The 26,037-nt window shown below is 35.0% G+C and overlaps 1 protein-coding gene across 2 annotated transcripts in view; it reads right to left on the bottom strand.

The window, feature by feature from the left end:
- Positions 1–214: 214 nt before the first annotated feature.
- Positions 215–26,037, bottom strand: part of LOC125666332 (uncharacterized) — a 39,319-nt gene continuing 13,496 nt past the window's right edge. The window contains exons 2-11 of one of the 2 annotated variants that reach the window (XM_056151716.1): positions 20,170–20,328; positions 18,889–18,984; positions 15,513–16,069; positions 14,293–15,379; positions 9,545–9,674; positions 8,705–8,836; positions 6,614–6,673; positions 2,951–3,226; positions 2,556–2,738; positions 215–1,313 (exon numbers count right to left, since the gene is read on the bottom strand). In XM_056151716.1, the coding sequence (XP_056007691.1) occupies positions 733–1,313; positions 2,556–2,738; positions 2,951–3,226; positions 6,614–6,673; positions 8,705–8,836; positions 9,545–9,650 (1,338 nt within the window). In that variant the 5' untranslated portion in view covers positions 9,651–9,674; positions 14,293–15,379; positions 15,513–16,069; positions 18,889–18,984; positions 20,170–20,328 and the 3' untranslated portion in view covers positions 215–732. Of the gene's footprint in view, positions 1,314–2,555; positions 2,739–2,950; positions 3,227–6,613; positions 6,674–8,704; positions 8,837–9,544; positions 9,675–12,822; positions 12,950–14,292; positions 15,380–15,512; positions 16,070–18,888; positions 18,985–20,169; positions 20,329–26,037 lie in introns of those variants that run through there. The other variant, XM_056151717.1, reaches the window with a different exon arrangement.

Below are 26,037 nucleotides of genomic sequence, written 5' to 3'. Positions count from 1 at the left end.
TCGATTTAAAAACTGATTATACACAGAACAAGCTCTTGTGTATCAAACCAGTTGAGAAATGTAAACACCATTATGCAAATGTAATAGTGATACATGAATATGGGAGGTTGACGATGGAGAAGCTGAAATCATTCCTTTTATCATAAAGTTCATTTTTTAGTTTGCCTTTAATGTCTATTTTCAATAAAATATTTAAGCATGATGCAGAAGAGGATGACTTTGTGGTGTCTTTTATTTGGAGTTTACAAAGATATATCAAATCGAAATATGAATGAAAATCATTATTGTTAATAGAAAGGTGAAGATTACGAACAGTGATAGATCTTGTAGTAACTCCTATAAACAATACAAAATAAAGAGTTTGGCAAACAAGGACCCTTGTATATACCAGGTGGGATCAGGTGCCAAAGAGGAGTAGGTATCCCCTGTCGACCGGTCAAACCCACCGTGAGCCCTATATCTTGATAAGGTAAATAGAGTTATCCGTAGTGAAAATCAGTGTGTCAAGAACCGTCAATATACAGTGTATCTAAATGTCGCATTGAAGGCCCCAGCACGATACGCAACCCGCGTCTTTATCAACATATATTACATATACAGATATCAAACACCACGAAAAAACGACATCTTAAAAATCTACATTATATCTATGGAGCTTTAAAACATCACATTAATTAAGAAATTTACAGGTACATGTACAAATGACTTCAACATAAAGTTAACTTGACATTTTCACTCTTTGCAACATCCATTAGATCGACGAAATTTCACAACATTAAATATTCGGTTGCTGTATTCATCAAAAAATTCCTGATGTGACAGAAAAGCCGTGAAGTCCTCCAAGAAATAAGCCAACGTCAAAGGTGTGGGAAAGTGCCTGATGAGCATCCTTCTGCAATGGCGTTCGTCCACGTCAGCAAGAATGGCCCAGAACTTAACGAAATCTTCCTCCCCCAGAATGAGATTTTTCTTCCGAAATCCTTCCGTAGAGAAGATGTTAAAGAACCCCGTCACCATTGCTTTAACTTTGCCGGCCTTTTCATGAGGTACTGCGGCCCCCACCGTTCCTTGTAGGTAGCTGACGTAATCAGCAACTGAAATATCCTTCCCACGTCCAGTTTTGAAAATATGCTCGTTCCACCATTTCTTTTGGTCAGCTTCCTCCATTGCTGTGTTTCTAGCTCCCAGACGCTTACGGATCTCTTCTAACTTGGCGTTGGTTTTCTTCATGTCGTCTTCACTGATGACACCATCTTTATCAGCATCAAGAAGTTTGGCCCATTGGCACCATTTACGTCGTAAAAACCAAGTCTCTGATAAAATATACAAAATATAATTGGTGTGTGTTTATGTTTCTTGGTATCCACAAAACGAGGCTTTGATCGATTTCGTTAGTCACAAATACGTAGCTGAATATACTAGTATAAACACTGAACATGTTTGAGTGCGATTGCAATGAAATTTAATAAATAGCCTACTTAATCATACATGGCTGTACATGCATTTATTTACTCCTGGGTAACAGAAATATTGATAGGAACTTATCATGAAGACAGCTAAGGATGTCATTATCCGGGTGTGTATTCAGTTTTCAGTAAACTTGACAAAGTCATTGGTGTGTCTAAAATTCTGATAATCTTCAAGAGTATGTGTGATTCACGCTTTCATTACAAAGATAATTATTTTTGGCACACTGATTTAGAGCACTGATTACTCGTTTACCTGATAAAGATCTAACGCTCACTGAACGTGTGACCGATCGACAGGGAATGCTTACTCCTCCTGGGCACCTGATCCCACCCCTGATATATCCAGTGGTCCGTGTTTGCCCAACTCTCTATATTTTCTATACACCTTTCCGCTGTTATTCCCCCCTTATTTCTCTTCATCGACTCAAGATTTCAATGAAAAATGAAATGAAAAAGAATCCTTACTTACTGATATAGTTTCTAATAACGCATATATTCTAACATTTATCATGGCATCATTCAACCAGAAAACTTACAGTTTCTATAAAGTTAGCGTATTGTAGCCATATTAACTTACCAGTCCATCAAACTCAGATTATTTACATATCTCATCTAGTACACAATTGGTGTATCTAATACGCAAGGTTGAAATATAATCACACAATGAAAGGTGAAGATAACTTCTATAAAGAATACAAAATAGAGAGTTGGGCAAACACGCACCTGTGGACACACCAGAGGTGGGATCAGGTGCCTAGCAGGAAATCAGGTAAACGGAGTTATCCGTAGTCAAACTTAGTGTGCCAAGAACGGTCTAACAATCGATATGAAATACGTCAGACAGATAGAACTACATGTAGGATCCTTCCTTGGGTATGGGATGTTCATTTCGATACCTTAAGCTTTCAAATTTTCTTTTAGTTACAGAATAGGTATATATGTTGCAAGATTTGAGGCTTAAAAATGAAAAGATCTATGTTTTCATAGAAGATTACAAAAGTTACACTTACATATCACTACTTTAACATTCAGAACAAAAATTCAATAAGCAATGAATGTAAGAGCATCAAACTACGATTTACTTACTTTGCATTGGAACAACAATGAACAAACTGATGATGATGTAAGCTGCATACGGCATCAGCACCGCCAGCTCACCTATCTTGGTGTTACGATAAAAGTTGTAGAACTCTGGATGACATTGTCGAATGTCAGTCTTATTGTCCGAGGTGTTTGGGACGTCGTAGAAAGGTATGATTTTTGTAGCTCCTGTGGAAATATTGGTGTCTATTTAAATTTCAAAGCAGATGCTGTCGATAATGAACGAAAAGTTACATTTTCTAGGTAGTGGGTATATTTCAAAATGCTAGGTCAACTTTGAGAAAAAAATGTTAAATATTCCATTCAAATAAACGTAGTCTGTTGTCTCTATTCTATTATTTTCATCTCAAAATGTACCTGGATAAATGTCTTGAACTTACCTGCAACACACAAACCGAAATTTGCAATATACAACGCCATTCCTAGGAAAAACAAATTCCCGCCACATTTTTTCTTTCCCTCGAGCTCGCCCCTGGACACGCGATTCTTGCGATGAGTATCACACAGGACCAATATGCGACACAGGAAGGCGTATAATATGGTGGCACAAATGACTCCACCCTCTGCCTGTATAAATGACGTCATATCCTCCTCTTCCTCCACTTTGCCTTTGTCATTTAGTCTCTTCTTGTAACACTTTCCCTTGTATTTTAGGCCTATGGAAAAAATGTACAAAATAATCTTTCTAAAAGGTATTGCAAATTTATGAATGTGCATTATATCAGTACACAATGTATTCTGTTCTCCACACTGAAAATCTACATCTTCCACTCTAACGGTATCAACAACATCAGGAAGCCAGTTGATAACTTATCACATGGAGGTGAATAAGGTGGATTTATTGATTAATTGATGTTTTCCACCACAGGCAACAATTTTTCAGTTATCTGGTGGCGCCCAGTTTTTATTGGTGGAAGAGAGAGCCCAGATACAATTCACTTGGGAAGAGACCACCGACCTTCCGAAAGTAAACTGGGAAACTTTCTCACTTACCGGCACGAGCAGGATTCGAAACCGCGCCGACAGGGGTGAGTCATACGATACTCTTAATAGAGTTTACATATTCTGTTACATTTTGTAAGGGTAGATGTTCCATAAAGTCGTTATAGATATAATATATTTACATTTCCAAAAGTTTTTGTCTTCGATAGCATTAAACATTCTAATAATAACAAATCCCTCATGAATGCGATGCAGATTTTAACAATAGGTGCATGAATCTTGATAATCAGAGTGTTTTTATTTTAAGAGCTGGATATTCCCACAGAAATGAAACTAAAATGCAAATCCAAAACAAATAAGAATACATGATGATATGAGTTGCAACGATTCACGCCAACATACCTTTCATGAAGCGCGTTAGTCCTCGAGGATTTTGAAAAATGAAATCTATTTCGTAGGAAACACATGCATCATCTCTCTCATCATCTCTCTCATCAGTTCTTGGCACGTAGCCAGTAGTGTATCATGTGTTAATCGACGAAATGCAACATTGTCTTTGATCTAAATTATTTGTATTTTGAAACGAAAAGTATAACCAAATTGTAAAAACTGACGGTAAATTTCTTAACATAATGTTCAATGAAAGGTGAAGATAACGAACAGTGATCAATCTCATAACTCCTATAAGCAATACAAAGTAGATAGTTGTGCAAACATAGACCCCTGGACACACCAGAGGTGGGGTCAGTGAATCACCACATGAACTCAAACTTTTCACCTACACCTTCCCCTCTCTCAGACTCTCGCCGCCAAAAACTACTTATTGAATTCCCTCCACTCCCGTCTGCTGTTCTGAGGGTGTTGCTCTGTCTCTCATCTTCTCCTCCACTTTAACGGCTTTCTCCCTCTCTGTACTGCGTTTTGCAGGATCGCCTGATGATCGTGTGACGTTCCCGTACCTTTTCAATTTGCGTTCTTTTACTGTGTTAAAGAGATCTTCATAGGACCCTAATTTGTCTGACACTGAGTTGCGCGTAATGTTCATGTCCTTCAAAGATGGTCATGAGTTTGGTGAACGCTGTATTGGTTAGGGTGATTCTGGCAAGTATTCGAAGTTTGGTTCCTCCGTCGCTGACAATGGCTCCGAGATATATGAAGTTTTTGACAGTGGGCTCACTTTGATATCAGTGCTGATGTCTTTGGTGTTCTATGTCATCAGTTGGTCTTTTCTGCATCGCATAAACTGTAAATGTTTTATCCAAGTGTTCTACAATGTTTGCAGGTTCTTCTTATCCTCCTGCAAGGCCGTCTATGTCATCAGCAAAACGAAAGTTGGCGATTGTTCTGCCGCCAATGCTGATTGTTCCGTTGTGGTCTTATAGTGCGTCACCCATGATCCTCTCTAACCAGATCTGAATAAGGATGGGTAAATCAGACATACTTTCCATATTTCCGACTCTCGTCATGAATGAGGTCTCAATGCTGTTATTGAAGTAGACTGTGCTGATCGCCTTGTCATAGAGGTGTTAGATTACTGTGACCAGGTTACCATTGACGTTGTACAGCCTCATGATGACCTATAATGCTGCATGCCATACCCTGTCGAACGCCTTCTTAATGTCAACGACGACGTGGTAGAGATCTTGGTATTGTTGGAGATACTTTTTTCACAGTATCCTGAGGTAGAAAATTTGCTCTATTGTGCCGCGCCCTGTTCCGATACATGTCTGTTTTTCAGCAATAACCCTCTCTGCCTGTGACGTCAACCTACGCAGCAACATTTTCAGCATGGATAGCTGATAAGGCTGATGATCCGTTAATTCCGGCACTGTTGTTGGTTGCCGTTTTTAAGAAGTGTGATGATCAGGGATTGGGTCTACAGTTTGGGACACTCTCCTGTCCCCCCCCCCTCAAGATCTTGTTGCAGATAATCTGCCCATTGCTTTTCCTCTTGCCTGGACTAGCTCGGATGACATACTGTCCACTTCCGCTGATTTCCTCATCAGCGTCTCAATGCTGCTTACACTTCTTCACGAAGGATTGAGTGGTAGTCATTGTAGGATACTTGTAGTTAGGTCTCTTATGGCTCTGTAACAGTACACAAATACTCAGTCCAGCGCTGTAACATGTCTTCTGTCAGATACTTGCAAGCTTTTGCTTGGATAGTGACAGTCCGTCCCTGTTTTGTACTGGTCAGGTTTCTGTTGTTGTTCTTCAGCTTTCCTTCTATGCCCTGGCAATGCCAGAACTAAAACCAGTCAAACCTGTTTTGCTGTTCCATTTCATTAAGCAGCATGATTGCAATCATTATTAGAAGGTTTTACAGCATTTACCAAAGAATGTTTATTTTCATCAATGAAAAGGTGAAGATAACGAACAGTGATAAATGTCATAACTACTGTAAAGGTGAAGATAACGAACAGTGATAAATGTCACAACTACTGTAAAGGTGAAGATAACGAACAGTGATAAATCTCATAACTACTGTAAAGAATACAAATCAAGAATAAGACAAGCATAGACCCATGGATATACCAGAGGCGGGATCAGTGCCTAGGAAAAGTAAGCATCCCTGTCGACCGGTAACGCGCACCGTGAACCCTATATCTCCATTGGGTAAACGGAGTAATCCGTAGTCAACAGCAGTGTGTAAAGAGCGGACTAGAATTGGCATGAAACACGTCAGACATAATTTGACCCAATGACAGGCTGTATCGGTAAATTAGATCGTTACTTTTCATCGTTATAACGACCATGGTCTCAATTTCAAAACTGACTACACGCAGAACAAGCTCTGACATATCCAATCAGAAGCCATGTGATGATGCAATATGGATTATTGTTAATCGTCCTCGTCAATATATCTAAATGTCGAGTTTAAGGCCACTTTAAGACATTTTTTTCTGATGATATAGAAGCTTATCAATAAATTATGTCCCGTTACGATATAAAAACTGGTCAGCTAATAAAGGAGCACAATTCCTGTCCATAGGAATTCCAACTGACTGCTGGAAGACCTGGTCACCAAATACTACTAAGATATTGTCAATGAAGAACTCCAGCATCGTTTTATTTCAACTTCTGAGTATATCCTGACTCACCGTAAACAATATACGATATGGAAAAGGCAAGTGCAGCTAGCCATATGATCTGTTGGAGAACTGAAATGAGATGAATTGAAAATAAAATAATGTTTTGATCTTTGATAGAAACATAATCAGATAGATTCTGATTATATGAATTTTACTTTTAAATTATAAACACCAAACCTTATATAGTCATTATAAAGTTGTAAAGTTTGGGGTTATGACAAGGATATAAATAGTGGGGGTGGGGAGGGGGTCACTTTATATGGTCAATGGAGCTAAATTTGCAGAAATTGTTCCAAATTACCAATCTGACATAAGAAACCAAAATTGCTTCATCTTTAATGATATAATGTTGCATGTTAAATTAAGTCACCTGCATGTCAAGCGTTATAAACAACAATGCAACAAATGCTTAGTATTTTTAATTTAAACAGTTTTCCTCGTCGTCTGGTAAATAATGTCTTGCTCACCTGAGCGTTTTAACATCACTCAGATGCTTAAAACCATGTAACAGTTTCTTCTATGCAAGGGAAAAGGTGTGACTGTTATGCAAAATTATAAACAAAACCAGGGAAACAATTAGAAATGACTAATTACAAATTATATAGTAATTGGGTAGATAAGAACAGTTGTACTAATATGTATCCAATATACATTTGGGAGTTGTAACCGTCATATTTATAGTTTAAAACTATATTTTACGATTACTGTGCACGCTGGAAACAATGCAAGGTGTAGGGTTCCGTGTTTGTCCGACTATCTATTTTGTATTGCTTATAGGAGTTATGAGATTGATCACTGTTCGTTATCTTCGCCTTTCATTTGATTATTTCAATATCATGAACACTATCTAAAATAGAACAAGTGAAATTAAGAAGAATGTAATTGAAGCCTTTGAATTATCTTTGAATTGGCATGCTGTCCTACAACCACCTCAAAATTGATAGCAACTATGCAAAAACTATAATTGTAGATATTGAGTTATTTAAGAAGTGAAACTTATAATTCTTTGTTTGATGCATGTATCAAACGAAACATTGGATGGAAAACTTAATTATAAGAATTATAAGTTTTATTTCTTATCATTTAATTATGTTTTTAAGATAGAAAAACAAATAGTTTCTTATAAAAAAAGCTTGAATTAACGTTTCTGAAATGGCGCGTAGGAATACATATAGGCAAGAATGAAAAAAAAAAAACAAAAAAAAAAACGGCATGGCTGTGCGTTCAGGTCAGGAACAGTTATTGTGCAGATTTAAATGGATTATACGCCAAATTAAAGGTGCAATGGTTAAAAGCTGAATTAAATATAAAGGAAGATAACAAGTGGTGACTGGATTTATGCTGCATCGTGTTGGAGGAGACGTTGAACACTGGTTGTGTCGTTGGAACGGTGGAATGCAATTCGGCTCCATTTCAATATCGAGGAAAACGTTCAAAACGCACTCGTTGACTGAGCCCCATATAACGCAGTTCAATTTCATTGATATTTACCAGATCAGACAGAAGTCGCCACTTGCTCCGTCATGTTATCGATCTCGTAGAGCAGACGATTCATACCGGGAACTCGTGTAATCTGTCTACTTCTACCAGTAAGTGGTCTACGTCATCAAATTGACTATTCTGCCACGTCATCGCCTATGTATGTTGTTTCTTTAAATTAATTTGTATTTTATTCATATCTATAGTTGTGCTAATTTTTTATAGCAATGAAAAACAAAAATCAAACAAATGCATTTCGTTATATATAATGCTTGTTTGGAAAATCCCGTTCTATAAATAGCGCTAAAATTAGAACGGGGAAGACGCATTCCAGAGAAAAGTAGTGCAGATGAACTCCGAACAAAATTTGACAGAGAAATCAAACGAATTTTTCAACCAATCAGCTTCGTTTATAAGTCATCACTTTAAAAGTTATTAAATGATTGTAATATACGTACTAATGAAATATAGATCTTTACTGCAAAGAGAAATTACACAGTGAGCCCTGCTTTTGACAATTGTAGACTCGGAATCCGTATCCCACATCTTATAAAGAAAACTAAATTTCAAACAAAAACTTGAAATAAAACTACAAATCCAAAAATGATAAATCGAACTCACTCGACATTTCGAAGCATTCATGTACAATTTCCCACGTATTTCTGTCATCTCGATCATATCTATTCGACTTTCGCGTCTTACGAGCAGTTGCAATTTTCGACGAAAATATGGCATCGTAAGATGGCGGGGGGTCTGAAAAAGAATGAAAATACAAAGAGTTACTCAACCAGTCAATAAATAGGATATTCTATTCATATGTTCGAACAGTGCATAGTATCTATACAAGATATATTATTCTATTTGGATCCTAGTCACACCGAATATTCCGCGGGAAAAAGTTCCATTTATGATTATAACGTGCAACGTTATAACACATATTGGATTTAAGCCCAGTAGCTCAGTACTTCGTAACTAGCTGGAAAATACGGATGTATATCTAATTGCTGGGATAAAATTTAGAAATTCATTTCAAAATTAAGGATTTTCTCCCTCATGCATAGCTCTATCCTTGGACGAATTTGGCTCCAGTTTTTGGCTTTCTAGTTTTCCTTTTAGCTCTTACAAGTATATTATTATTTCGAATTTCCAATCTTTCGGCTTGAGCATCACTAAATAGACATTATTTGTCGAAATGCGCATCTGGTGCATCAAAATTGGTACCGTATAAGTTTTACATTATCACTTAAAAGTAATCAGATTGAATGTAATGTGAATCGGAAAGCTGATCTTTTTCTTAGAAAAGAAATCCCCATTTCAATCCCTATTGTCTCCTCTGAATTTCTTCTATTATTGGATCATTCTACGATTGACAATATCTATTAGTTTGTCGTTAACATCTACATCTATTAAAATGAAGATTCGGTAATTATACTGTAATTATACACTACATCTTCAACTTACTTATATCTGGCGTGATTACATCCGAGGTTCCTGGATGAGCGTTGGTGAGATCACAAACTGTATAGTCAGGGGGAGAAGAAGAAGGCAGACCTTTCTTCTCCATCATCGGAAAATTCCACAAACTGGGCTCCTGAAGTAGATTGTACCTTTAGTTATTTGTAGATGCTTTGACAACACGGAACTGTATGTAATGGCAGGTGTATTGCTTAATGAGATAGCTTACATGTACATTTGATATTTCAAAATATCATGTTGATTTCCTTAATTAAAGGATGTCATGAGGGTATTTATTTATAGAATGTAAAGGCAGGACAAAGCCGTGACGACACAGGTGTAACATTGAAATCGCGTCTTCATTGTGATACAAATGATTGGTCGATTTTCGTTTACATCATTGACTGTTAGTCCTCGAGGGTCTCTACAGTCCAGGAGCTAAGTAATTCGTTACTAGCTTGAAAATACAGATGTATATTTAATTGATGGGATAAAATTTAGATATTTATTTCAAAATTAAGGATCATCTCCCTCATGCATAGCTCTTATCCTTGGACGAATTTGGCTTCAGTTTTTGACAATTTAGTTTTCCTTTCAGCTCTTACAAGTTTATTGTTATTTCGAATTTCCAAAATCTCGGCTTTACCATCACTGAAGAGACATTATTTGTCGAAATGCGCATCCGGTGCATCAAAATTAGTACTGTATAAGTTTTACATTAAGCAGTCACATGATACACCTACATTATGATCCATTTGATTTCATTCTTTTATAAGAATGATATGACCATTTTAGTACCACAGAATTGAAAGAAAATCAATGCACGTGCATGCAAGTACAACTCTGCACTTAAGTTGATGTCATTCCACAGACATGCAAATCATATATCAATAGTATGTATTGCATAACGTTTGCATCGTATATAAGAAAGTTGTCGTGATATTAAAATCTTCCAATCCGAACTTATCGCACATGCATACTCGTCTACAAAACCAAATAAGTATGCATGAAAGGTGAAGATAACGAACAGTGATCAATGTAGCTAGATTTTAGGGGGGGGGGGGTGTATTCCTTCAAGTAATAATTATTGAACAGAGTTACTGAATTACTCTCTAACATATATAGGGATTATCTCCCTTAAAACATTGTTTTTTTTAAATACGTAATCATTTTAAAAGTGTTAATGACCTGATCATAAATATTTCTTTGAATGTCATAATGTAAATGATATTGTGATTCTGACTAAGTTTACCGATACAGTAAAAGTGTCAATTGTTGAATATCTGTTTCAGTACAAATAACGCAGTTGATTAGAGACTTTTAGTGTATTGTATGGAAATTTCATGCGAAAAGCAATATTTTTTTTACTCATACTTTCTCTTTATTATTACAATCATATATACAAGAATATATACGAGTGACAACGTCCTTATCAATATTGCACATCAATTATATTCGTATTAAGTTGTTAATCTCTAACATAAAACAATTCATATCATTTAAGGTTCGTTTTGTTTGCATGATTCATGTACCTTACTGAAAGTTTAATAAACGTTTGTTTTAAATACATGGAATAATAAGATAGAATAACTGAATTGTTACGATGAATTTGTTGTGTTTGGAGTGAAGAATATTAATCATAAAAATTGTTATATAATGATATCAACCATGAAAGGTGAAGATAACGAACAGTGATCAATCCCATAACTCCTACAAGCAATACAAAATGGATAGTTGGGCAAACACGGACCCCTGGACATACCAGAGGTGGTATCAGGTGCCTAGGAGGAGTAAGCATCCCCTGTCGACCGGTCACACCCGCTGCGTATGACTCTTTTATTTCATTGTAATTACTTCGTCAAAACACAATTAAATTTCCCTTTAATAATCCCACATTTCTAAAGATTTCTTTGGTACCTCAGGTCATTCTTATTGTTGGGACAGGAGAGATGTATATTATCCTCAGTGGTGGATCTAGAAGAGGAGGTTGCGAGGGTTGTAACCCCCCACCCCCACCCCCGCGGATTTAATTTTTGTTAAAGTAAAGTTCTTTTTTGCCAGTTTAGAGTCTTCAACCCTTCTTGGGTGGAAAAGGTACAACCTTGGGTCGCACTCCTCCCTCTAAATTTTTCTGGATCCGCCACTGCTTTTTATAGAAGTGCACAGAGATAGTTTACATCCACCTTCATATTCAGATCCTAGAAATCGTGTAAATACCAGAACTGGTGATATTGCAACTCAAATATGCCTGATTGACGTAATAGACATGTTATACCCACAACAAGGAAATCAACACCTACACGCTGTGCGTGTTCTCCCTGTCTTCCGAGTAACTCAATTGTATATCTTTATTGGTGGTAGAAAAAAAAAAAAAAATCCATCAGTTAAAATAATTCTTATGATATAAACAGAAAGACACGTTTAGTTAAAATTGAAATTTCATAAAGATTTCAGAGAAACAAATGCGTGTTTCCAAATTTTCCGACTTCAGATTTTCGATTTGTTTCTATTCTACCACGGTTATTGCAAAGATCAAAAGAATGTCGCGGTCATTATTCTGTGATATACTTTCATACGTAATAACTGATATGCTCTTTCTTGCATTTCGTATTTTGCTTATGTAACAATAAAATCGATGATTGACAATTCAATTTAATAATCATAAAAATCAATTAACACATGTAAAACAAATTCATAATTGACTGAATCTTTGAACATTTGTCATTCAGTCTAAACCAAACGTCTGCACTCCGAGAGCGATACACATGTAAACATGGCGATACATACACAAGGGTTTTTTCCCCATTGAACCGTCTATTCAAAGCAACTGATATAATCCGTTAACATCAAACTAAATACTTTTTTTTTTCAAAATAGATTTAGAATAACCCTACCACCCCACCTTCTTCGTCAACAAGATACAATGTATGCCGTTTCGGAAACTGTCATTATGTCACAGCGCCTTAATTCGTAGCTATATACACTGTAGGATTGGCTGTATGTTTCTGAGCCATAGTAGAATAAAGTTCTTGTTTTCGTGTATGCTGCAGGATAACTTGCTAGCTTGGCCTCGAAATGTTGTTTGAAATATAAAGACCTCGGCTAACGTCTCAGCTTTTATATTTCAAAACAACATTTCTCGACCTCGCAGGTTATCCTGCAACACACACGAAAACGTGGTCATTATTTCTTAATCTTGTACGTGACAGATACATCAAATCGCCCCTCGTTCTGGCAATTCCACGTTTTCCGGAATCAAAATATGAAGATTCAATAATACCTACCGTATAGGCTATGCCTGTCTGCTTCTCTAAAGAGTAAATGTTTAGATGAATAATAATTATTCTGGTTGTCCAAAAATACAATTTTGTAATTTAAGCGAACAGATGTAAAACGGGATCTTTATATGAAACGATTGAGGTAACCCAGAAAAATAATCATTTGTTCCCAGAGAATGAGAAGAAGATAGTTTGACACCCGCCGTCATGACTAGACCGGAAGCTTGTGGGTAGTATATTGTCACAAGGGTCCCCCTCTTAACGATACACAACACTGGTTATATCATGTTATTAAGTCTGTAGTCCTATTTACAAATACGCATCTACATATATACAAGGATACATTTACAAGTACATATAATTCGCAATCCATTTAAATCACATGCTTTCACTATCAAAAGCGCCATGGACACGATTGAGCTAAACACTTCATTTTTCCAATTTTATTGTTTACAAAGTTTAACAATGTTTTTTCAGCTTTGTAATTATTATGCATGTTCAATTTTGTTACATTGCTATAAGATGTATATGTCTTTCGCAATAAAGAATTATAAACTAAAGTATTTGTAATAATCAACCAAAATTTGAATATCTGTTTTTAATGGTACATTTAGCCTATACGTAAAGCAAAACATGACACGGGCCTTAATTGTTCATGTGAGTTCTGTATCTCCATGCCCATATCATATTAACTGTCAAAAGTGATCTCCCCTTTCTCACGAGGTACTTACTCATTAAATCCACCCAGACACAGGATCTTTTCTCGAGCAAACGACATAAACTTTCATCTCTCAAACTTCGATCATTCAACAGAAACAGAACTCATTCAGACCCTGAACATTCACTCTCTAACTCACACGACACTTCTCAGAAAGGGGCTAAGTGATCAGTACCTAGAATTTCTCAAGTCTCTATGTTGTTTTTATTACTTTATATCATTTCGTTCAAATTTTACTGTGTTTCAGAAATCTAAATCCCTGCTCTCTACCATACTTAAATGTCATCAAACATATGTTTGACATTATTAAAAAGTATTAAAGAGAGCACCGATTATTAAACATAGAGACTTGAGCAAATCTAGCCAGTGCCTTGCACATGCTACCTCAAACCCAGACATATACTTTAGCAATAATTAATTGGCAGAGGGATAATGCTTTGTGATAATATCATTTCTCATAATTTGAAAAGAAAAAAAATACTCATACTGAGTGCCAATCGTGCTCCAGACTCAATAAAGAGATAGTATACCAAGATATAGAGCAATCGTGCTTCAGACTCAATAATGAGATACTATACCAAGATATAGAGCAATCTCTACACGCTAATGGGTTGTGAATCTTGATGAACTTGGATCGGGGAAAAAAATGGTCTAAATATACAGCAGAAAAAAATCAAATTAATGCACAAAGCATAATAGTTAAATTACTTTCACGCAGATACGCATGCAAAATATTGACAAGTATATAAACAGAATACCTCACGTCCTATTCTTCCTAGCTTAAGATGAGTTCGTCTAATAGAGCAGTGTGTTATGGGGGGCCTTGTGTTCGATCAGTGGTCAGAAATAAAACCGGAGATAGTAGTGTAACGTGTGTATCCTGTTAACGAGACGGAGGGAGAGGGGAGAATTATCTCTAGATGATAATGCCGAAAATGCATGAGAAATTCAATACATGTACATATATTTACACTTTCAAGAATCAATCAAGAACTTCGGAATTCAAAAATTTAATAATGTCTATCAAAATACACTCTAGAACAAATAGTGAAATCTAACGTTGGTTACAGTCAGCTAGTGAATCGTGCATTCCGGAAAATTCTTGATGTATATAATGGTTTTGATTTTATTTACATACATGTAATTTGTCCTGTCCAGCAGTCAACTGCTCCGCGATATATTAGTTCCTTTTTTTTACCAAAACAACCAAAGTTACAAATTTCAATAGTTTTGCCTTTTCTGTTTGACACTTTCGACATCATTCATTCATTCAGTACTTTATTCCTCCTTGCAGCGAGTACATTAGAAATACCTATACTACAGTAATGATGAATCACACATCACACATACAACCATGACAATGTGAGAACAAGGAAGAAAGGAAAGAACAACACCTGTAAAGGAATAAAATAGAAAATAAGAAAAACAAGGAACTCAGTGTAGTAGTTTGAATAATATTATGACCTCTGGGTCGAGGCCTCTGCTGGTGGACTGTTACATGTTGTCCCCGATATTCTTGGTAATCCCTTTCCATGGTTAGGGTTAGGGCTAACCCTAGCCATTTAACTGTATGAAAGGTGAAAATAACGAACAGTGTAAATCGTGTAAAATTTGAGTCAAAATACGTTCGTTTATTCCATTTTCAATCTTCGTAAAGAGAAATGGCGGATTTTACAGGTGTTTTTCTCCGGGTATATGTGTAGATCTGTTTGGGAAGGCACCAGATTCCAAGTAAGATGTAAGATATTGTGTCAAGGATTATTTATCCAGAGTGACAGTGTGTCCCTAATGTCTCCAATGAATCTGTGTGTATTTTCTCATGGGTTACACAAACATGTAAAGAGTCTGAAGAGAAATATTTTTTATCGTCAGTACATTCTTAGAGTATATATATATATATATATATATATATATATATATATATATATATATATAATATCAAAAAGACCTTAATTGAGTGAAAACATTAAAGACTAACCGATATAATGGCCGACATCATCTTTACTCTGGTTGCTTAGCAATGATTGGTTGATTACACTAGGATGTGGATAACCATCCAATGCTGATTGGGTAATCATTAAAAGATCTGCTCGGGTAATCATTAAAAGATCTGATTGGGTAATCATTAAAAGATCTGATTGGCCTATCATCAGGTAATAAAATGTAGATAAAATAGAATGAAAATGTGAAGGTGACAATTTCAGAGCACGGACCTTCATCTGGACAAACGTAAATTCTCTTCACCCAACAATTTGCGTTTGTGTCGATGGACGGACGGACAGACAAAAGTTGTCAGTAAAGCTCGCTTGGACTTTCGGCTCATGTGAACCCTAAAACAATTATAAAGCAAATCAATGCGTGAAATAGGATTTATTTAGACATTAGATTAGCGTCCAATTCAAATTTGACCTTGGAACTTTTTTCTTCAAAATACGCAATCACACTTTCCGTCTTTGCTGCAGTAGGGGATTCTACAGTCCTGTCTGAGGTCTGTCCTGGAATATCCGTTGCAATCTTTCACTGTTTTACAGGACCCTACAGACAAGATGTTAGAATTAGACTCGAACTCTGATAAAGCAATACTAGTTGTCATTTTGCTAGTCTTGTTTACTATTACATTAGACTCGTACTCTGATAAAGCAATACTAGTTGTCATTTTGCTAGTCTTGTTTACTATTACATTAGACTCGTACTCTGATAAAGCAATACTAGTTGTCATTTTGCTAGTCTTGTTTACTATTACATTAGACTCGTACTCTGATAAAGCAATACTAGTTGTCATTTTGCTAGTCTTGTTTACTATTACATTAGACTCGTACTCTGATAAAGCAATACTAGTTGTCATTTTGCTAGTCTTGTTTACTATTACATTAGACTCGTACTCTGATAAAGCAATACTAGTTGTCATTTTGCTAGTCTTGTTTACTATTACATTAGACTCGTACTCTGATAAAGCAATACTAGTTGTCATTTTCCTAGTCTTGTTTACTATTACATTAGACTCGTACTCTGATAAACAATACTAGTTGTCATTTTCCTAGTCTTTTATAATCTTTAGTTATTGATATCTGTGTTATAAAACTTATCCAGAGGCTCTGAATGAAGTAAAATTATATTATTGTCTTCCCGTATAAAAATGTATTTCTATAAAATGCTATAATGATATACATTCAATAGAACCGACATTTTTATTTTGATAAAATCTCAAACTTACCTTCAATTTTATCAATGTCTATAGGTAAAGTTACATACAAAACTACATGTATCATAATAGCACATTTTTACAACAAAATAAAATTTTCAGATTAAGTGCTAATGAAAGACGAAGAAAACGAACAGTGATCAATCATACAACTCCTATAGATAAGCAATACAAAGTAGATAGTTGGGCAAACACGGACCCCTGGATATACCAGAGGTGGGATCAAGTGCCTAGGAGGAGTAAGCATCCCCTGTCGACCGGTCACATCCGCCGTGAGCCCTATATCGTAATCAGGTAAACGGAGTTATTCGTTGTCAAAATTAGTGTGCTAAGAACGGCCTAACAATCGGTATGAAACAAGACAGACAGCATTTGACCCAATGATAGGCTGTATTAGCAAACTAATATAACTTTAAACATAAGGAATCTAATTGAATGTTTCCAGCTCGTGAGCACTTCTGGTCACCCGGTGTCCGTAATCCGTCCGTAAAATTTACACATTTTCAATGTCTTCTGTAAAACCACTGACATTACTTCAACCAAACTTGCAACAGAGTATTCTTGTGTAAAAGGAATTTACAAATTATTCAGATAAAGAGCTACCTTTGTATGTCTTCTTCCAGAAAATCACAAAAAGTTAAAAATAGAGTGAAACACTTAAAAATATTCTTATCAAAAACCAAAGGGCCAAAAGAAATGAAACCTCTTAACATAGTGTAGATTCTGATATGTTTAAATAATGGCTGCAGGGTATAGCATGGAATCACAATAGAGGTTTGACAAGTTTTACAGATACATAGATAATATTTAATATTGAAAGTCTTCTCAAGAACAACAGGGCCATAATCAATCATGCATCCTCGGGTGATGCAGATTCGAGTTTGTTCAAATCATGGCCACGGGAGTATGATGGGCCTTAATTGAAGAGTAAAGATCTACGTGGCACATGGGGCAAGGGTGGAAGTCAGATAGGAATTCAAAGTTCAACATGAGAATATGTAGAATTTAAGTTCGACTTAAAACTTATGATCCTTTGTGGTTAAAAGTTTATTTGGTCCATTTTTATTGTTTATTGTTTAGAATGCTTAACTAAGGTATTTCTAATGGTTAGTAAAAATTTTAATATCAGTTGTCAAGCTCACAATTCTTTGTTATGTAAACAAGGCTTGTGCCATGTTTTTGTTTACATAGGTAAATGTACTAGTAAAATCTTCGTTTAAAGCATATTTTTCAATTTACAAGTTAATTCTGAACATAATTGAAAAGTTTGTTTGGCACATCTCATTTTGTTTAAGACATGCTATTTTCTATTAAGCCATCTATACGTAAATAAAAACATGCATGGGCCATTTTTACGTAACAAAGAATTGTGAGTGTTGTATCTCAACAACTGATATTCAAATTTTGGTCGACCATTGGAAATACTTTAGTTAAACATTGTAAACAATAAAAATGAAAACATGAAATTTGAAAATTTTCAGCTCAAATCGTGTCCATGCCCCTTTAAGTTCGATTTAAAAATCATGATCCCCCTTGGCTAAATTTCGTCATACGTTATATAGGCTCAATTTGTTTCTTGGGAGTTAAGGGCAGGGTCAAGGTCATTCAGAAGAGCGTCATGCCCATTGATTTTCTTTTTGTCACTATCTAAAACAACATCTTATTAGAATAAGATTTACTGTTTCGTATTCATAGAATGTATGTTGTGCTTTTGAAAAATAAATGAATAAAGTCATGACGCGAGTAGAACTTTAAATTTCAATGAAAACGTGATCAGTTTGTGTTAGCAAGTCCAGCTATACATAAAGGCATATCTTGATTTTCTGAGTCCCCGTTCCACGTGTCTGGATATAATGAAGTGGGCGTCGTCCCGCGTAACTGGGAATTGAGGAATTAAAGAAAGTTTTCCGAAGCAAAATTTTATCTAAATCAGATACTTTCTGTATTTAGCCTCATTTGTCTCCGAGTAGAGTCTAAATTTATATACATGTAGTTAGTAAATTGAGCAGGTGCGTGAAATAAGACGTTACTATGAATGGAGAGTTACATATAATTATCATTTGTTACATTCGCATTGCTTTCTTTCTTTTACCATCCTGTCTAATTTCTGACTTCCTTATAAAGAGCCAGCATTAACATTGAACAGACTTACTATGTTTATTCCATGTGGTATGGGTATCTTTCACTGGAAGATTCGCATCCGGGTTGTCCAAGATGAGTTTATCTGCATTCTTTGTTTTAATTCTCACTTTTCAAAAAATAGAAATGAACTGTATACTAAATGCATGATAAATATTATCATATGGTGTCCCTAGGATTATCCTTCGAGATGTCAAACATTCGTTATACGTACAGTCGTCAGATAGTCAGCTTGGTATAGAATTGGAAATTTGTATACTCAAATTAAAGATTACCATGTTCCATTAAGAGATAATTTTATTATTCCTTTTCAGATACCATGTGCCCGATCTCAAAATGTGCTGTAAAAATTGTAAAACTTGTGATATAATGATCACTAATGGCAATCTAACGGACGTTTGAGAATCTGTCCTGTAAATCTTCTAACGTTGTCTTACGCTGTCAAAATTATCACCATTTAAAATATATTCATCGTAATTAAAAGCAATTTCTTCCTTATGCATTACTCAATAATATTCAGTGTTTGATATTTGTTGTAAAATTAGATAGGCATGCAGGGCTAACTGCTTGTAAAAGTTGTTAGCCCTACCAAAGACCTACTAGCCCTGAGAAAGTAACTGAATTCGAAAAAATACTTATATTACTACATTTACATGAGAAACATGAATCTATCTTCTAATGAGGTGCGACGGACCTCATTCATTTCTTCTATATTTCTTCTTCGTATTATATATATATTCAAATTTTGAAATACGGTTGAATATGTAATAATAAATTAAAATCAATGAAGAAAACATATGGTCGTCTGCTTTGATTCTTAGCAGGGGTGCTTCAAAAGTAGGCTTTGAAAAATTCGAAATTTCAAAGGGCAAAAAACCGAGAAAATTCCCCTGTAAAATATAAATGTTAATATATAGAAAATTCTATAATAAACTTTTAATCCAAATCGAAGTATGACAGTAAGAAAATATCAATTTTATAAATCATGAGAAAAACGATTAAAGGTCGTCAGTCTAGATGTTTCGAGGGAGGGGGGGGGGGGCATCAAAGGACGACTTTTAACCAATTTTCAAGGAAGCTGTGATATCAAAGAAGAAATAGATACGTTTATTTTACTTGTGGTTTCATACTTTTCCTTTAAATAATGCTAAATAATCATATGGATTTTGAAAAAAAAGTTCATCATTTATATATAACCCTTGTATTATCTTCTAATATTTAATGATTCCGATGTAGAGCTTGAGACGACAGATTTGTGCTAATTCTATTACCATATAATAATATTTATACTTACTCAAGGATGAGACTCCGTGAAGGAGGAGAGTAAAAACTAACAGCTTCCAACACCACATGTTCATCACTCTAGGGACAAAATTCGATGAGGCCTGCGGACTGCGTGTAAATGTACCAACTGCTGGAGACGGAGAAATAAACGCCCTCGCCTTGCGTGTCGCTAAACAATACAGATGTTAATAGTACACTATTGACTAAAAATCAAAGTTTTCTGCATTTGAAAAAAAGAACAGCTCTGAAGGGTTAGGTATAGAAATATAGTAAAAGATATCCATCGTTCAGGAGGATCCCATCTTGCCCTTTTGAAATCAGAGCACGAAGTATTGTGATGGGCATTCAGAGATTTACCGAGAAATTGATTACCAACGCCCTCTATCTAATCTTCTTACATCACATATAACGCATAAGTCATCCGATACATGTCAATATTCCTTTGTTTACTTTTATCTTAACTGTCGGTCAGGTCAATAGGAATCATGAAAAAATTGCAAAAGATCACAGGATTCTGAATCCTTTACAATTTTAGCCGCTGAAATGATGAAAGAAAACACGCAACAGGCTGTCTAAAGTTATGTTATTTAGCATATTTTCTCTACATGCAAATCGTATCATGCAGGTCGTCATTAATTCCAAAAGTGGGATTTAAGAAATTGTTTGTATGTAAAACTTATACGGTACCAAATGCACATTTCGACAAATAATGTCTCTTCTGTGATGCTCAAGCCGAAATACTGGAAATCCAAAATAACAATAAACTTGTGAGAACTTAAAAAAAAAAGGTGCCAAAGACTGGAGTCAAATTCGTCCAAGGATAAGAGCTATGCATGGGGGAGATCATCCTTAACTTTGAAATGAATTTCTAAATTTTATCACAGCAATTAAATTTTCATCCGTACTTTCAAGCTAGTAACGAAGTACTTAGCTACTGGGCTGTAGAGACCCTCGGGGACTAACAGTCCACCAGTAGAGACCTCGACTCAGGGGTTGTAATGTAAAACTTAAACGGTACCAATTTTGATGCACCAGATGGGCATTGTACAGTTGTATATATCCCCCTCTAGAGTTACTGTCGTTCGTCGTCACCCCGCCCACATTCAACTGTGAAATGTTTGTGCATAATCTTTCCCTGGATGAATGATTTCAATAGTTCGAAAGAAAAATAATCGCCCACTCAAAGGATTTTAAAACTTTTAAAAATCAAAATATATTCATCCGAACGAAGAACCACTTTGTCCGAATGAAAAAAATATTTGGTCCGAATCACAAAATATTCTTTTCCAGTAGACTTTGTACATAGTCAAGGTATTTTTTTCTTTCCTTGGGGATTTTTGTTTTATAACATTGAAGACTTTTTTTAAGTTACGAAGTAACTGTGGATCTTCACAATAATACTGTAATGTAGACAGTGTTAGATTTAATTTTAATGGTGAACAATTGGCTGTAGCTGATGAATTTCAATGTTTAGGTATTGAATTCTCTGAAAATGATTCTTTTAAATCGATCAAAGACAGACTTGTACAACAAGCAAGAAAAGCCATGTTCTATGTATTGTGTAAATCTAGAAAAATATGTTTATCTATAGATATACTATTACGATTGTTTGATTCAGTGATTGCTCACATCTTGATGTATGGAGCAGAGGTATGGGATTATGAAGATAATAATATCATTGAAAGATTGCATCTTGAATTTTGTAAGTATATATTTAAAGTTAAAAAATGTACACCAGCCTGTATGATATACGGGTAGCTTGGTAGAATACCTATGTCTATTCCTATATGTGCAAGAACGATTGGTTTTGGGAACGCATTATAAATGGTAAACATGATAAGATCTCCAATACTTTGTACAGCATTTTAATTTATACAAGTTAGATAGAGGAAAAGTGTATCACTCAAAATGGTTAAACTATATAAAAGATACACTGTATGTTAGTTAGGGCTGGTGATATCCAGATTTGGAACGCTCAGCGTGTTGGTGTTAACTTTCATTTATCTAAAAGTGTTAAACAGTCTTTGTATAATCTTTTGTTGAAACCTGGAAAGATGAAATATATACACCTGTAACTCATACAACTGTTCTAATTGTAAGATGTACAAGACAACTGTTCTAATTGTAAGATGTACAAGACAACTGTTCTAATTGTAAGATGTACAAGACAACTGTTCTAATTGTAAGATGTACAAGACAACTGTTCTAATTGTAAGATGTACAAGACAACTGTTCTAATTGTAAGATGTACAAGACAACTGTTCTAATTGTAAGATGTACAAGACAACTGTTCTAATTGTAAGATGTACAAGACAAGTGATCTAATTGTAAGATGTACAAGACAACTGTTCTAATTGTAAGATGTACAAGACAACTGTTCTAATTGTAAGATGTACAAGACAACTGTTCTAATTGTAAGATGTACAAGACAACTGTTCTAATTGTAAGATGTACAAGACAACTGTTCTAATTGTAAGATGTACAAGACAACTGTTCTAATTGTAAGATGTACAAGACAACTGTTCTAATTGTAAGATGTACAAGACAACTGTTCTAATTGTAAGATGTACAAGACAACTGTTGTAATTGTAAGATGTACAAGACAACTGTTCTAATTGTAAGATGTACAAGACAACTGTTCTAATTGTAAGATGTACAAGACAACTGTTCTAATTGTAAGATGTACAAGACAACTGTTCTAATTGTAGGTTGTACAAGACAACTGTTCTAATTGTAAGATGTACAAGACAACTGTTCTAATTGTAAGATGTACAAGACAACTGTTCTAATTGTAAGATGTACAAGACAACTGTTCTAATTGTAAGATGTACAAGACAACTGTTGTAATTGTAAGATGTACAAGACAACTGTTCTAATTGTAAGATGTACAAGACAACTGTTCTAATTGTAGGATGTACAAGACAACTGTTCTAATTGTAAGATGTACAAGACAACTGTTCTAATTGTAAGATGTACAAGACAACTGTTCTAATTGTAGGTTGTACAAGACAACTGTTCTAATTGTAAGATGTACAAGACAACTGTTCTAATTGTAAGATGTACAAGACAACTGTTCTAATTGTAAGATGTACAAGACAACTGTTCTAATTGTAAGAGGTACAAGACAACTGTTCTAATTGTAAGATGTACAAGACAACTGTTCTAATTGTAAGATGTACAAGACAACTGTTCTAATTGTAAGATGTACAAGACAACTGTTCTAATTGTAAGAGGTACAAGACAACTGTTCTAATTGTAAGATGTACAAGACAACTGTTCTAATTGTAAGATGTACAAGACAACTGTTCTAATTGTAAGATGTACAAGACAACTGTTCTAATTGTAGGTTGTACAAGACAACTGTTCTAATTGTAAGATGTACAAGACAACTGTTCTAATTGTAAGATGTACAAGACAACTGTTCTAATTGTGATAAGTACAAGAGAATTGTTGTAATTGTAAGATGTACAAGACAACTGTTCTAATTGTAAGATGTACAAGACAATTGTTGTAATTGTAAGATGTACAAGACAACTGTTCTAATTGTAAGATGTACAAGACAACTGTTCTAATTGTAAGATGTACAAGACAACTGTTCTAATTGTAAGATGTACAAGACAACTGTTCTAATTGTAGGTTGTACAAGACAACTGTTCTAATTGTAAGATGTACAAGACAACTGTTCTAATTGTAAGATGTACAAGACAATTGTTGTAATTGTAAGATGTACAAGACAACTGTTCTAATTGTAAGATGTACAAGACAACTGTTCTAATTGTAAGATGTACAAGACAACTGTTCTAATTGTAAGATGTACAAGACAACTGTTCTAATTGTAGGATGTACAAGAGAATTGTTCTAATTGTAAGATGTACAAGAGAATTGTTCTAATTGTAAGATGTACAAGAGAATTGTTCTAATTGTAAGATGTACAAGATAACTGTTCTAATTGTAAGATGTACAAGACAACTGTTCTAATTGTAAGATGTACAAGACAACTTTTGGTTTTGAAAACTATTTAACTACTCTACCACAAGATTTACTGTATAATTTTTGTCGCTTTAGATGCAGGATTAACTGGAATAATCTGGCAGGTTTTTAATGAAGTATCGATAGGTCTGAACGAATATGTACTCTTTGTAAGGAACTAGAATTAGGCGATGAATTCCATCATCTGTTCAACTGTACTTATTTTCTTCATGAAAGGTGTATATTGCTTAAAAGTGAATTAATGAACTGTAAAGACAAATACGCTATGATAGGACTTGCCAAATTTATCAAGTTAGTACTGTCCATATTTTTATGATATTACCTTCCTGTTGTGTTTCATTCATTGTGTTCAACATTGTTGTTGTTGATTTTACCTATTTTGTACTATTATATGCTCCATGTGGAGCCTCTAATGAAATAGAAAAGTTTCAAATAATAATAGAATAGAGGGAGAATTTTTTTAAACTCGTTTCGTTATTTTGTTGTATATCATCCAGCTTCAGGCGTGGTCTAGAAATGCAACCTCCCTCTAGATCCGCCACTGAGCTTCAAAGTCGTTCTTGGCACACTGATTTTGACTGCGGATAACTCCGTTTACCTGATCAGGATATGGGGCCCACGGCGGGTGTGACCGATCAACAGGGGATGCTTACTCCTCCTAGGCACCTGATCCCACCTCTGGTGTGTCCAGGGGTCCGTGTTTGCCCAACTATCTATTTTGTATTGCTTGTAGGAGTTATGAGATTAATCACTGTTCGTTATCTTCACCTTGCATGTAGTAATGAAGATTTTCTACACTAAATACTAATAGCACACTTTGAGAGAAACTTCACTGGTCATTACTAAAGTAGTTTCAAACATGGCAAACTAACATTGAAATGGGAGAAAGCCCGCTACTCCATTGATCGCTGGAATCTATATGAATGCGTTTTAGGCAATGACCCATGCACAACATTTTTTTAAGAAGGTGCACGTGGTATAGACGCTTCTTTTGTGTTGTCGGTGTATCGCACTCCGACATTTTACAAAATTTCCTCGGGGAAACAGCACAAAACGGAAATGGTTGTAAGTTTCCCTCGTGCGTCAATCTTCCCCGCTAGAAAGAAATGACAAGAAACAAAAAATATATACTATGGTGAAAATGGAAACTATCTAAAATGCAAGCAGGGCTTGGCACATAATATTTCTTATTGAAACATTGAATATTGTGTTTTAAATGAGTTAATAAAAAAAATAAATACCATTCCTGTATAAAATTTTCAGCTAGTTTCGATAAGTGTCGATAAATGTCGAATCTATAAGCTGTCCATTCTATGACTTCTGAAGAACTCATATCCAAAAGAACTCGTAGCCATGAGAAATCCTATCCTAAATTTTAGGTACGAGTTCTCCTGAAGAAAATATTTGTCATTTTATCAAATAGAAATGTGGATATGAGTTCTCCTGGAGAAATATTTTATCTTAGAAATGTGGGTACGAGTTCTCCTGGAGAAATATTTTATCTTAGTTTGGGTAGGAGTTCTGGAATTTTATTTTTGGTCAATTCCGTGATAAAAAATTGGTACAATTTCTATAAAAAATATGTCATTTCTATCATAGAAATTTGGGTAAGCGTTCTCCTGGAGAAAAAAACTAACTAAGTCATTTCTATCATAATTTGGATAAGAGTTCTCCTGGAGAAAAACTTTGTTATTATATAGTAATCGAAATTTGGACACGATTTTATCTGATTAAAAACTGTATCAATTTAGACATTGAAATCTGCTACTATGTTTCTCCTTGAAAAAAAATCGAGGATTTCATACATTATACATAATTTACTATGAACATGCCCTTCAGTTGAATAAAAGAAGGAAATAATATAAAATGTTATATTTGTGTAAGTTTT

Source organism: Ostrea edulis, chromosome 10, assembly GCF_947568905.1.
Source record: "Ostrea edulis chromosome 10, xbOstEdul1.1, whole genome shotgun sequence".
Classification (NCBI taxonomy): Eukaryota; Metazoa; Mollusca; class Bivalvia; order Ostreida; family Ostreidae; genus Ostrea; species Ostrea edulis.
This window is presented reverse-complemented; position numbering and strand designations above follow the sequence as displayed.